This window comes from Lytechinus variegatus, chromosome 10 (genome assembly GCF_018143015.1).
Source record: "Lytechinus variegatus isolate NC3 chromosome 10, Lvar_3.0, whole genome shotgun sequence".
NCBI lineage: Eukaryota > Metazoa > Echinodermata > Echinoidea > Temnopleuroida > Toxopneustidae > Lytechinus > Lytechinus variegatus.
Genome location: NC_054749.1, coordinates 18,770,658 through 18,783,555, shown reverse-complemented (window position 1 = coordinate 18,783,555; position 12,898 = coordinate 18,770,658). Strand labels below are relative to the sequence as shown.

Below are 12,898 nucleotides of genomic sequence, written 5' to 3'. Positions count from 1 at the left end.
GAGATCTGTATTTCGTCTTACTCCACTGTCGTTGGTAGATTCACATAAATTGTTTCTGCGATATGCAAGTTTGGCATCTTAAGAATTCTTAAGATGCGTAGAGAGAAGATTAGAATTTGACAACATTTGATTTTTGTATATTCTTGGAAAATGATAAACGATGCAAAGATGAATGATGATACGAGCATGATCAATTGCCAGAACAACAACCAATGATACATCTCTGGTCGATCAATCTTGAGTACGACATCTTTTTGAACTATTTCAAGAGAAGGAAATATTTTGTCAAACTTACGTCAAGAAGACTTTAAAGGTACCCATTTAAGTTTTCTGATGCAGAAATTTTTTAAGTTTTCTGATGCAGATAAGGTGTTTATTTGCGTTGATTGCAGCTCTGTCCCGACGACTACATAGATGGGTTCCCAAAGATGTCTTGATGTTTATATTCGTAACCAAATTTTGGCACTGTGAATATATTGCAATTTTCCAAAAGCAAACCAACGCTAAATATTATATGGCACTTTGGGAGTAAAATTTTGCATAAGATATTCTATTCATGTCATGGTACACGCCAGGTTTAATCAACCAAATTTGTAAGAACAATTTAAATGTAATATCATATTACCATTGTGTAATAAAAAAAAGTACGAAGAAAACATTGCATCGTTCCAACGAGAGTTTCAACGAAATTGCAATTAAAGAAAATACATTTTTCTTATAATATTTTGTCCTATATAGACTATGTAAAACGAAATGTCTAATATTTATATATTTTTTAGATATGAATGAGTGTGCAAGTAACCCCTGTCAAAACGGAGCTACCTGTCAGGATGGAATCAATGAATACACCTGTGACTGCTTACCAGGATATACCGGATCACAATGCGTAATAAGTAAGAGGAAAACTTTGAAGAATATCATATACATAAAGAGATATCGTCCGTTTTAAGAAAACTCCGAACCTGATACAAAAGTGCATACTTAATTAAATACGAACATGTATAAACAGTTTGAAAACTACGTGAAGAAAGCATTATGACAGAAAGTTTTTCGTATAAACGGTTTCAAATATCTTACTTGAATAAAAGTTATGGAATAGCCATCTTCATGTTGTGATATCAAAATATGAATTTAAATATGTGGTTATCCTTTCACATGGTGATTCTGATGATGATGGTGGTGGTGGCGGCAGTGCAGAGTTCGTTAATTGTTAATATTTTGACATGTCTGATATCATGCATTTAGGTCATAAATGTGATGTTAATTTTTGACATCACACCTAACCTAGCCCAGATTTAGTTTTAAAATAACGTCCCTGACCATGATCAAGGACAAAACCGGTAAAGTTTGATTTATCAATATAGGGTGTGTTCTTGCGCGTGTGATTAATAATTGTTTTATATTTGACTTTTTTCCCTTTATTCTACTTCATAGACTTTAGTTACCTTAACAAATAATGTTATAAAATGAAATTATTATTTGTAATATCATTTTTTCTATAAATATCTTAAACCAGGACATGCATCAAATCGCTTTTTTAAAAACTCTTTTCAGACATCAATGAATGTGGCAGTAACCCTTGTCAGAATGGCGGCATTTGCACAGACTTAATCAATGGATATCGATGTGACTGCCCCATAGGTTTCAGTGAATCTTATTGTCAATCAAGTAAGTTATAGATTCGGTATAATGGGGTAGACAGTGAATTGAAGAAAAAATCGAAAATCCTTTCCTAAACATAAATATATTCATTTTTATACCCCTTTCTATGTTCCCACTCTTTTCAGACATCAATGAATGTGAGAGTAACCCTTGTCAAAATGGTGGCATTTGCACAGATGAAATCAATGGATATCGATGTGACTGCCTCAATGGCTTCAACGGAACTAATTGTCAATCAAGTAAGCTTTAAATTCGGTATAATCGAATAGACATTGAATTAAAGAAAATACCACAAAGTTTTTTCAAAAAACGGGAAAATTGGAATCATGGACTAGCCCATTATGCTTTGAATGTTTGTTTTTTAAAAATGAAAACACATTGTATAAGAAACGTGAAAATTGTTCAATGTTATAACCTCAATTCAACATCATTTTACAGCTCAAAATTTCCTGTTACCAATTCACTATTAAGGTTGTTGAATTTGTATGTAGTATTTATGGAATTGGCTATGATTTCTTAGAATGTAATGTCATTTTTTCATTATGAATTACTTTAATTGTATATGAGAAGTTATTTAATTCTTCAATAATTACCAAATGAATGTAATTATCAGCTGAAAGGAGGAAGATAACCACAATATGTACTAGAGAGAGGTACAAACTTATGCAGACCAAAGAAAGCAATTGGGTATGTAATCTTTTTATTTTTCAGATATAGACGAATGTGCTCATGACCCTTGTTTTAATGGAGCTACGTGTACGGATGGGATTGGAGGATTCACTTGCTCGTGTGCTCCAGGATTTACAGGAATAACATGTGCAGTAGGTAAGTATAGACATTAGGATATTTGTTTACTTTGGTTTTAATAACCAATGATACATCTCTGGTCGATCAATTTTGAGTACGACATCTTTTTGAACTATTTCAAGAGAAGGAAATATTTTGTCAAACTTACGTCAAGAAGACTTTAAAGGTACCCATTTACGTTTTCTGATGCGGAAATTTTTTAAGTTTTCTGATGCAGATAAGGTGTTTATTTGCGTTGATTTCAGCTCTACCATTATTTATCAGGCCCTGCCCTATTATCTTCCTACAATTGCAACACCATGCTGTGCCGACGACTACATAGATGGGTTCCCAAAGATGTCTTGATATTTCTATTCGTCACCATATTTTGGCACTGTGAATATATTGCAATTTTCCAAAATCAAACCAACGCTGAATATTATATGGCACTTTGGGGGTAAATTTTGCATAAGATATTCTCTTCATGTCATGGTACACGCCAGGTTTAATTAACCAAATTAGTAAAAAAAAACGGAGGTACCTGTCAGGATGGAATCAATGGATACACCTGTGACTGCTTACCTGGGTATACCGGATCACAATGCGTAATAAGTAAGAGGAAAACTTTGAAGAATATCATATACATCAAGAGATATCGTCCGTTTTAAGAAAGCTCCAAACCTGATACAAAAGTGCATACTTAATTAAATACGAACATGTATAAACAGTTTGAAAAGTACGTGAAGAAAGCATTATGACAGAAAGTTTTTCGTATAAACGGTTTCAAATATCTTACTTGAATAAAAGTTATGGAATAGCCATCTTCATGTTGTGATATCAAAATATGAATTTGAATATGTGGTTATCCTTTCACATGGTGATTCTGATGATGATGGTGGTGGTGGCGGCAGTGCAGAGTTCGTTAATTGTTAATATTTTGTCATGTCTGATATCATGCATTTAGGTCATAAAAGTGATGTTAATTTTTGACATCACACACCTAACCTAGCCCAGAATTAGTTTTAGAATAACGTCCCTGACCATGATCAAGGACAAAACCGGTAAAGTTTGATTTATCAATATAGGGTGTGTTCTTGCGCGTGTGATTAATAATTGTTTTATATTTGACTTTTTTTCCCTTTATTCTACTTCATAGACTTTAGTTACCTTAACAAATAATGTTATAAAATGAAATTATTATTTGTAATATCATTTTTTCTATAAATATCTTAAACCAGGACATGCATCAAATCGCTTTTTTTAAACTCTTTTCAGACATCAATGAATGTGGCAGTAACCCTTGTCAGAATGGCGGCATTTGCACAGACTTAATCAATGGATATCGATGTGACTGCCCCATAGGTTTCAGTGAATCTTATTGTCAATCAAGTAAGTTATAGATTCGGTATAATGGGGTAGACAGTGAATTGAAGAAAAAATCGAAAATCCTTTCCTAAACATAAATATATTCATTTTTATACCCCTTCCTATGTTCCCACTCTTTTCAGATATCAATGAATGTGAGAGTAACCCTTGTCAAAATGGTGGCATTTGCACAGATGAAATCAATGGATATCGATGTGACTGCCTCAATGGCTTCAACGGAACTAATTGTCAATCAAGTAAGCTTTAAATTCGGTATAATCGAATAGACATTGAATTAAAGAAAATACCACAAAGTTTTTTCAAAAAACGGGAAATTGGAATCATGGACTAGCCCATTATGCTTTGACTGTTTGTTTTTTAAAAATGAAAACACATTGTATAAGAAACGTGAAAATTGTTCAATGTTATAACCTCAATTCAACATCATTTTACAGCTCAAAATTTCCGGTTACCAATTCACTATTAAGGTTGTTGAATTTGTATGTAGTATTTATGGAATTGGCTATGATTTCTTAGAATGTAATGTCATTTTTTCATTATGAATTACTTTAATTGTATATGAGAAGTTATTTAATTCTTCAATAATTACCAAATGAATGTAATTATCAGCTGAAAGGAGGAAGATAACCACAATATGTACTAGAGAGAGGTACAAACTTATGCAGACCAAAGAAAGCAATTGGGTATGTAATCTTTTTTATTTTTCAGATATAGACGAATGTGCTAAGGACCCTTGTTTTAATGGAGCTACGTGTACGGATGGGATTGGAGGATTCACTTGCTCGTGTGCTCCAGGATTTACAGGAATAACATGTGCAGTAGGTAAGTTTAGACATTAGGATATTTGTTTACTTTCGTTTTAATTTTCAAATTTTGATGTATTTGGTGTGAGATCTGTATTTCGTCTTACTCCACTGTCGTTGGTAGATTCACATAAATTGTTTCTGCGATATGCAAGTTTGGCATCTTAAGAATTCTTAAGATGCGTAGAGAGAAGATTAGAATTTGACAACATTTGATTTTTGTATATTCTTGGAAAATGATAAACGATGCAAAGATGAATGATGATACGAGCATGATCACATCTTTTTGAACTATTTCAAGAGAAGGAAATATTTTGTCAAACTTACGTCAAGAAGACTTTAAAGGTACCCATTTAAGTTTTCTGATGCAGATAAGGTGTTTATTTGCGTTGATTGCAGCTCTACCATTATTCATTAGGCCCTGCCCTATTATCTTCCTACAATTGCAACACCATGCTGTGCCGACGACTACATAGATGGGTTCCCAAAGATGTCTTGATGTTTATATTCGTAACCAAATTTTGGCACTGTGAATATATTGCAATTTTCCAAAAGCAAACCAACGCTAAATATTATATGGCACTTTGGGAGTAAAATTTTGCATAAGATATTCTATTCATGTCATGGTACACGCCAGGTTTAATCAACCAAATTTGTAAGAACAATTTAAATGTAATATCATATTACCATTGTGTAATAAAAAAAAAGTACGAAGAAAACATTGCATCGTTCCAACGAGAGTTTCAACGAAATTGCAATTAAAGAAAATACATTTTTCTTATAATATTTTGTCCTATATAGACTATGTAAAACGAAATGTCTAATATTTATATATTTTTTAGATATGAATGAGTGTGCAAGTAACCCCTGTCAAAACGGAGCTACCTGTCAGGATGGAATCAATGAATACACATGTGACTGCTTACCAGGATATACCGGATCACAATGCGTAATAAGTAAGAGGAAAACTTTGAAGAATATCATATACATAAAGAGATATCGTCCGTTTTAAGAAAACTCCGAACCTGATACAAAAGTGCATACTTAATTAAATACGAACATGTATAAACAGTTTGAAAAGTACGTGAAGAAAGCATTATGACAGAAAGTTTTTCGTATAAACGGTTTCAAATATCTTACTAGAATAAAAGTTATGGAATAGCCATCTTCATGTTGTGATATCAAAATATGAATTTGAATATGTGGTTATCCTTTCACATGGTGATTCTGATGATGATGGTGGTGGTGGCGGCAGTGCAGAGTTCGTTAATTGTTAATATTTTGACATGTCTGATATCATGCATTTAGGTCATAAATGTGATGTTAATTTTTGACATCACACACCTAACCTAGCCCAGAATTAGTTTTAGAATAACGTCCCTGACCATGATCAAGGACAAAACCGGTAAAGTTTGATTTATCAATATAGGGTGTGTTCTTGCGCGTGTGATTAATAATTGTTTTATATTTGACTTTTTTCCCTTTATTCTACTTCATAGACTTTAGTTACCTTAACAAATAATGTTATAAAATGAAATTATTATTTGTAATATCATTTTTTCTATAAATATATTAAACCAGGACATGCATCAAATCGCTTTTTTTAAACTCTTTTCAGACATCAATGAATGTGGCAGTAACCCTTGTCAGAATGGCGGCATTTGCACAGACTTAATCAATGGATATCGATGTGACTGCCCCATAGGTTTCAGTGAATCTTATTGTCAATCAAGTAAGTTATAGATTCGGTATAATGGGGTAGACAGTGAATTGAAGAAAAAATCGAAAATCCTTTCCTAAACATAAATATATTCATTTTTATACCCCTTCCTATGTTCCCACTCTTTTCAGATATCAATGAATGTGAGAGTAACCCTTGTCAAAATGGTGGCATTTGCACAGATGAAATCAATGGATATCGATGTGACTGCCTCAATGGCTTCAACGGAACTAATTGTCAATCAAGTAAGCTTTAAATTCGGTATAATCGAATAGACATTGAATTAAAGAAAATACCACAAAGTTTTTTCAAAAAACGGGAAAATTGGAATCATGGACTAGCCCATTATGCTTTGAATGTTTGTTTTTTAAAAATGAAAACACATTGTATAAGAAACGTGAAAATTGTTCAATGTTATAACCTCAATTCAACATCATTTTACAGCTCAAAATTTCCTGTTACCAATTCACTATTAAGGTTGTTGAATTTGTATGTAGTATTTATGGAATTGGCTATGATTTCTTAGAATGTAATGTCATTTTTTCATTATAAATTACTTCAATTGTATATGAGAAGTTATTTAATTCTTCAATAATTACCAAATGAATGTAATTATCAGCTGAAAGGAGGAAGATAACCACAATATGTACTAGAGAGAGGTACAAACTTATGCAGACCAAAGAAAGCAATTGGGTATGTAATCTTTTTTATTTTTCAGATATAGACGAATGTGCTAAGGACCCTTGTTTTAATGGAGCTACGTGTACGGATGGGATTGGAGGATTCACTTGCTCGTGTGCTCCAGGATTTACAGGAATAACATGTGCAGTAGGTAAGTTTAGACAATAGGATATTTGTTTACTTTCGTTTTAATTTTCAAATTTTGATGTATTTGGTGTGAGATCTGTATTTCGTCTTACTCCACTGTCGTTGGTAGATTCACATAAATTGTTTCTGCGATATGCAAGTTTGGCATCTTAAGAATTCTTAAGATGCGTAGAGAGAAGATTAGAATTTGACAACATTTGATTTTTGTATCTTCTTGGAAGAAGATCATGATCAATTGCCAGAACAACAACCAATGATACATCTCTGGTCGATCAATTTTGAGTACGACATCTTTTTGAACTATTTCAAGAGAAGGAAATATTTTGTCAAACTTACGTCAAGAAGACTTTAAAGGTACCCATTTACGTTTTCTGATGCGGAAATTTTTTAAGTTTTCTGATGCAGATAAGGTGTTTAATCAACAAAATTAGTAAGAACAATTTAAATGTAATATCATATTACCATTGTGTAATAAAAAAAAAGGACGAAGAAAACATTGCATCGTTCCAACGAGAGTTTCAACGAAATTGCAATTAAAGAATATACATTTATCTTATAATATTTTGTCCTATATAGACTATGTAAAACAAAATGTCTAATATTTATATATTTTTTTAGATATGAATGAGTGTGCAAGTACCCCTGTGAAAACGGAGCTACCTGTCAGGATGGAATCAATGAATACACCTGTGACTGCTTACCAGGATATACCGGATCACGATGCGTAATAAGTAAGAGGAAAACTTTGAAGAATATCATATACATAAAGAGATATCGTCCGTTTTAAGAAAACTCCGAACCTGATACAAAAGTGCATACTTAATTAAATACGAACATGTATAAACAGTTTGAAAAGTACGTGAAGAAAGCATTATGACAGAAAGTTTTTCGTATAAACGGTTTCAAATATCTTACTTGAATAAAAGTTATGGAATAGCCATCTTCATGTTGTGATATCAAAATATGAATTTGAATATGTGGTTATCCTTTCACATGGTGATTCTGATGATGATGGTGGTGGTGGCGGCAGTGCAGAGTTCGTTAATTGTTAATATTTTGACATGTCTGATATCATGCATTTAGGTCATAAATGTGATGTTAATTTTTGACATCACACCTAACCTAGCCCAGATTTAGTTTTAAAATAACGTCCCTGACCATGATCAAGGACAAAACCGGTAAAGTTTGATTTATCAATATAGGGTGTGTTCTTGCGCGTGTGATTAATAATTGTTTTATATTTGACTTTTTTCCCTTTATTCTACTTTATAGACTTTAGTTACCTTAACAAATAATGTTATAAAATGAAATTATTATTTGTAATATCATTTTTTCTATAAATATCTTAAACCAGGACATGCATCACATCGCTTTTTTTTAAACTCTTTTCAGACATCAATGAATGTGGCAGTAACCCTTGTCAGAATGGCGGCATTTGCACAGACTTAATCAATGGATATCGATGTGACTGCCCCATAGGTTTCAGTGAATCTTATTGTCAATCAAGTAAGTTATAGATTCGGTATAATGGGGTAGACAGTGAATTGAAGAAAAAATCGAAAATCCTTTCCTAAACATAAATATATTCATTTTTATACCCCTTCCTATGTTCCCACTCTTTTCAGATATCAATGAATGTGAGAGTAACCCTTGTCAAAATGGTGGCATTTGCACAGATGAAATCAATGGATATCGATGTGACTGCCTCAATGGCTTCAACGGAACTAATTGTCAATCAAGTAAGCTTTAAATTCGGTATAATCGAATAGACATTGAATTAAAGAAAATATCACTAAGTTTTTCAAAAACGTGATAATTGGAATCATGGACTAGCCCATTTTCCTTTGAACGATTTTTTTCAGATGAAAATACATTGTATAAGAAATGTGAAAATGGTTAAATATTTGAACCTTGACTAAATTCCTTGTTACAGCCCAAAGTTTCCTGATACCAATTCCCTGTTAAGGTTGTTGAATTTGTATGTAATATTTGTGGGATTGGCTATGATTTCTTAGAATGTAATGTCATTTTTCCATTATGAATTACTTTAATTGTATATGAGGAGTTCATTAATTCCTCAGTAATTACCAAATGAATGTAATTAGCAACTGAGAAAGAGGAAAATAACCACAATATGTACTAGAGAGAGGAACAAACTTATACAGACCAAAGAAAGCAATTGGGTATGTAATCTTTTTTATTTTTCAGATATAGACGAATGTGCTCAGGACCCTTGTTTTAATGGAGCTACGTGTACGGATGGGATTGGAGGATTCACCTGCTCGTGTGCACCAGGATTTACAGGAATAACATGTGCAGTAGGTAAGTATAGACATTAGAATATTTGTTTACTTTCGTTTTAGTTTTCAAATTTTGATGCATGTGGTTTGAGATCTGTATTTCGTTTTACACCACTGTCGTTAGTAGATTCACATAAATTGATTCTGTGATATACAAGTTTGGCTTTTAAGAACTTTTAAGATACGTAGAGAGAAGATTAGAATTTAACAACATTTGATATTTTATATTCTTGGAATATGATAAACGAGGCAAAGATGAGCAATGATAAGAGCATGCTCAAATGCAAGTGCAACAACCAATGATACACCTCTGGTCGATCAATTTTGGGTACGGCATCTTTTTTGTACTATTGCAAGGTTGGGTGACATTTTTTATGACTTACGTCAAGAAGACTTTAAAGGTACCCATTTAAGTTTTCCTGATGCAGAAAAAGTGTTCAATATTTGCATTGGTTTCAGCTCTACCATTATTTATTAGGCCCTGACCTATTATCTTTCTAAATTGCGACACCATGCTGTGCCGACGACTACATAGATGGGTTCACAAAGATGTCTTGATGTTTATTTTGTCACCAGATTTTGGCACTGAGAATATATTGCAATTGTCCAAAATTAAAAATTATTACGCCAGGTTTAATCAACCAAATTTGTAAGAACAATTTAAATGTAATATCATATTACCATTGTGTAATAAAAAAAAAGTACGAAGAAAACATTGCATCGTTCTAACGAGAGTTTCAACGAAATTGGAATTAAAGAAAATATATTTTTCTTATAATGTTTTGTGCTATATAGACTATGTAAAACGAAATGTCTAATATATACATTTTTTTTTAGATACGAATGAGTGTGGAAGTAACCCCTGTCAAAACGGAGCTACCTGTCAGGATGGAATCAATGAATACACCTGTGACTGCTTACCAGGATATACCGGATCACAATGCGTAATAAGTAAGAGGAAATCTTTGAAGAATATCATATAAATAAAGAGATATCGTCCGTTATAAGAAAGCTCCAAACCTGATACAAAAGTGCATACTTAATTAAATACGAACAGGTATAAACAGTTTGAAAACTACGTGAAGAAAACATTATGACAGAAAGTTTTTAGTATAAATGGTTTCAAATATCTTACTTGAATAAAAGTTATGGAATAAGCCTTCTTCATTTTGTAATATCAAAATTTGAATTTAAATATGTGGTTTTCCTTTCACATGTGGATTCTGGTAATGATGACAGTGGTGGTGGTGGCGGCAGCGCAGTGGTATTTTTTTAAAGATATTTATTTAGCACTCTTGCTGACCCTATCAGCAAACACTTTTTTCGTAGGGGTCCATAATAATGAGTTTTGTCATCTGTGGTATGTGCGAAGTCTCAATCTGGCATCTAAAATATCAGACAACAACAATTTTTAACTTGTTACAATCTTAATTTCAGATATAAACTAATGTGCAAGCAGCCCTTGTCAAAATGGAGGATTTTGTATAGATATGGTTAACAGATTTACGTGTCATTGTCCATCGGGTACAAAGTGGTGATGGAAAGTCGAAGAAAAGTAGCATTGGGTGGCAAGTGCACGAATTACGCCACATTCAAATATTTGATCCCCATATTAATGTCTTGCCAATTTCTTAGTATTCGAGCCAGTCTGTCAAAAGTTTGGTAATATGTAATAGTTTGATCCTAATTCTAAAATAATTAAAATAAATAAATTGAATCGCGAATCACGTTAGACTTTCACATTCAAAACAGTTACATCGGATTGCACCTTTTTTTCATTTATTTTTTTCTTGCAATGTCTGATATCATGCATTATTTTATGTCATTACAGTGATGTTAATTTTTTTAATTACTCATTTAACATAGGTATTATTTAGTTTTAAGATCACGTCCATGACCATGATCTAGGACAAATAAAGCAGTTTGATTCATCAATATTGTTTTTTGTTTGTGCGTAAGTGATGAATAATTGTTTTGTTTGACTTTTCTTTCCTTTATTCTACTTTGTAGATGTATTTAAATCAACATAGATTGTTATTAAATTAAACTATTATTTTGTAATATCCTCATTTGTATGAATATCTGAAGCCAGGTTTTCCATTATCGTACAATATGTTTTATAACGTTTTGTTGTTGATATCATTGTTGTTCTATGACTATGTTCCCACTCTTTTCAGACATCAATGAATGTGGCAGTAACCCTTGTCAGAATGGTGGCTTGTGCACAGATGAAATCAATGGATATCGATGTGACTGCCCCATAGGTTTCAGTGAATCTAATTGTCAATCAAGTAAGTTATAGATTCGGTATAATCGGGTAGACCGTGAATTTTGAAAAAAATATCGAAAATGCTTTCCTTAACATGAACGTATTGAATTTTATACGCCTTTCTATGTTCCCACTTTTTTTAGATATCAATGAATGCGGCAGCAACCCCTGTCGAAATGGTGGTATTTGCATAGACCTAATCAATGGATATCGATGTGACTGTCTCCATGGCTTCAACGGATCTAATTGCGAATCAAGTAAGTTATGAATTGGGCATTATCGAATAGACATTGAATTAAAGAAAATACCACCGAGTTTTTCAAAAACGTGATAATTGGAATCATGGACTAGCCCATTTTCCTTTGAACGATTTTTTCAGTTGAAAACAAATTGTATAAGAAATGTGAAAATGGTTAAATATTTGAACCTTGACTAAATTCCTTGTTACGGCCCAAAGTTTCCTGATACCAATTCCCTGTTAAGGTTGTTAAATTTGTATGTACTATTTGTGGGATTGGCTATGATTTCTTAGAATGTAATGTCATTTTTTCCATTATGAATTACATTAATTGTATATGAGGAGCTCATTAATTCCTCAGTAATTACCAAATGAATGTAATCACCAACTGAAAAGAGGAAGATAACCACAATATGTACTAGAGAGAAGAACAAAATTATGCAGACCAAAGAAAAGCATTGAGAAGTAAGTAATGTTTTTATTTTTCAGATATAGACGAATGTGCTGAGGACCCTTGTTTGAATGGAGCTACGTGTACGGATGGGATTGGAGGATTCACCTGCTTGTGCGCACCAGGATTTACAGGAATAAAATGTGCAGTAGGTAAGTATAGACATCATGATATTTTTACTTTCGTTCTAGTTTTCGAAGTTTGATGTATTGGGTCTGAGATCTGTATTCCGTCTTACACCACTGCCTTGGGTAGATTCACATTGTTTCTGTGATATGAAAATTTGGCTTTCAAGAACGCTTAAGAAACCTAAAGAAAGAAAATATTATGATGTATCGACATTAGGGAGCATTTGATTTTATATATTCTTGGAAAATGATAAACGAGGCAAAGATGAGCAATGATACCAGCATGCTCAAATGCCAGTGCAACAACCAATGATGCATCTCTGGTCG

At 32.7% G+C, this 12,898-nt stretch overlaps 1 protein-coding gene across 1 annotated transcript in view; it reads left to right on the top strand.

Moving 5' to 3' along the window:
- LOC121422517 (fibropellin-1-like) overlaps nt 1-12,898 on the top strand; it is a 37,682-nt gene that overhangs the window by 9,425 nt on the left and 15,359 nt on the right. Inside the window, 17 exon segments of the mRNA XM_041617642.1 lie at nt 780-893; nt 1,555-1,668; nt 1,788-1,901; nt 2,374-2,487; nt 3,957-4,070; nt 4,543-4,656; nt 5,480-5,593; nt 6,256-6,369; nt 6,489-6,602; nt 7,076-7,189; nt 7,804-7,821; nt 7,824-7,916; nt 8,578-8,691; nt 8,811-8,924; nt 11,663-11,776; nt 11,898-12,011; nt 12,482-12,595. Coding sequence (XP_041473576.1) covers nt 780-893; nt 1,555-1,668; nt 1,788-1,901; nt 2,374-2,487; nt 3,957-4,070; nt 4,543-4,656; nt 5,480-5,593; nt 6,256-6,369; nt 6,489-6,602; nt 7,076-7,189; nt 7,804-7,821; nt 7,824-7,916; nt 8,578-8,691; nt 8,811-8,924; nt 11,663-11,776; nt 11,898-12,011; nt 12,482-12,595 — 1,821 coding nt within the window.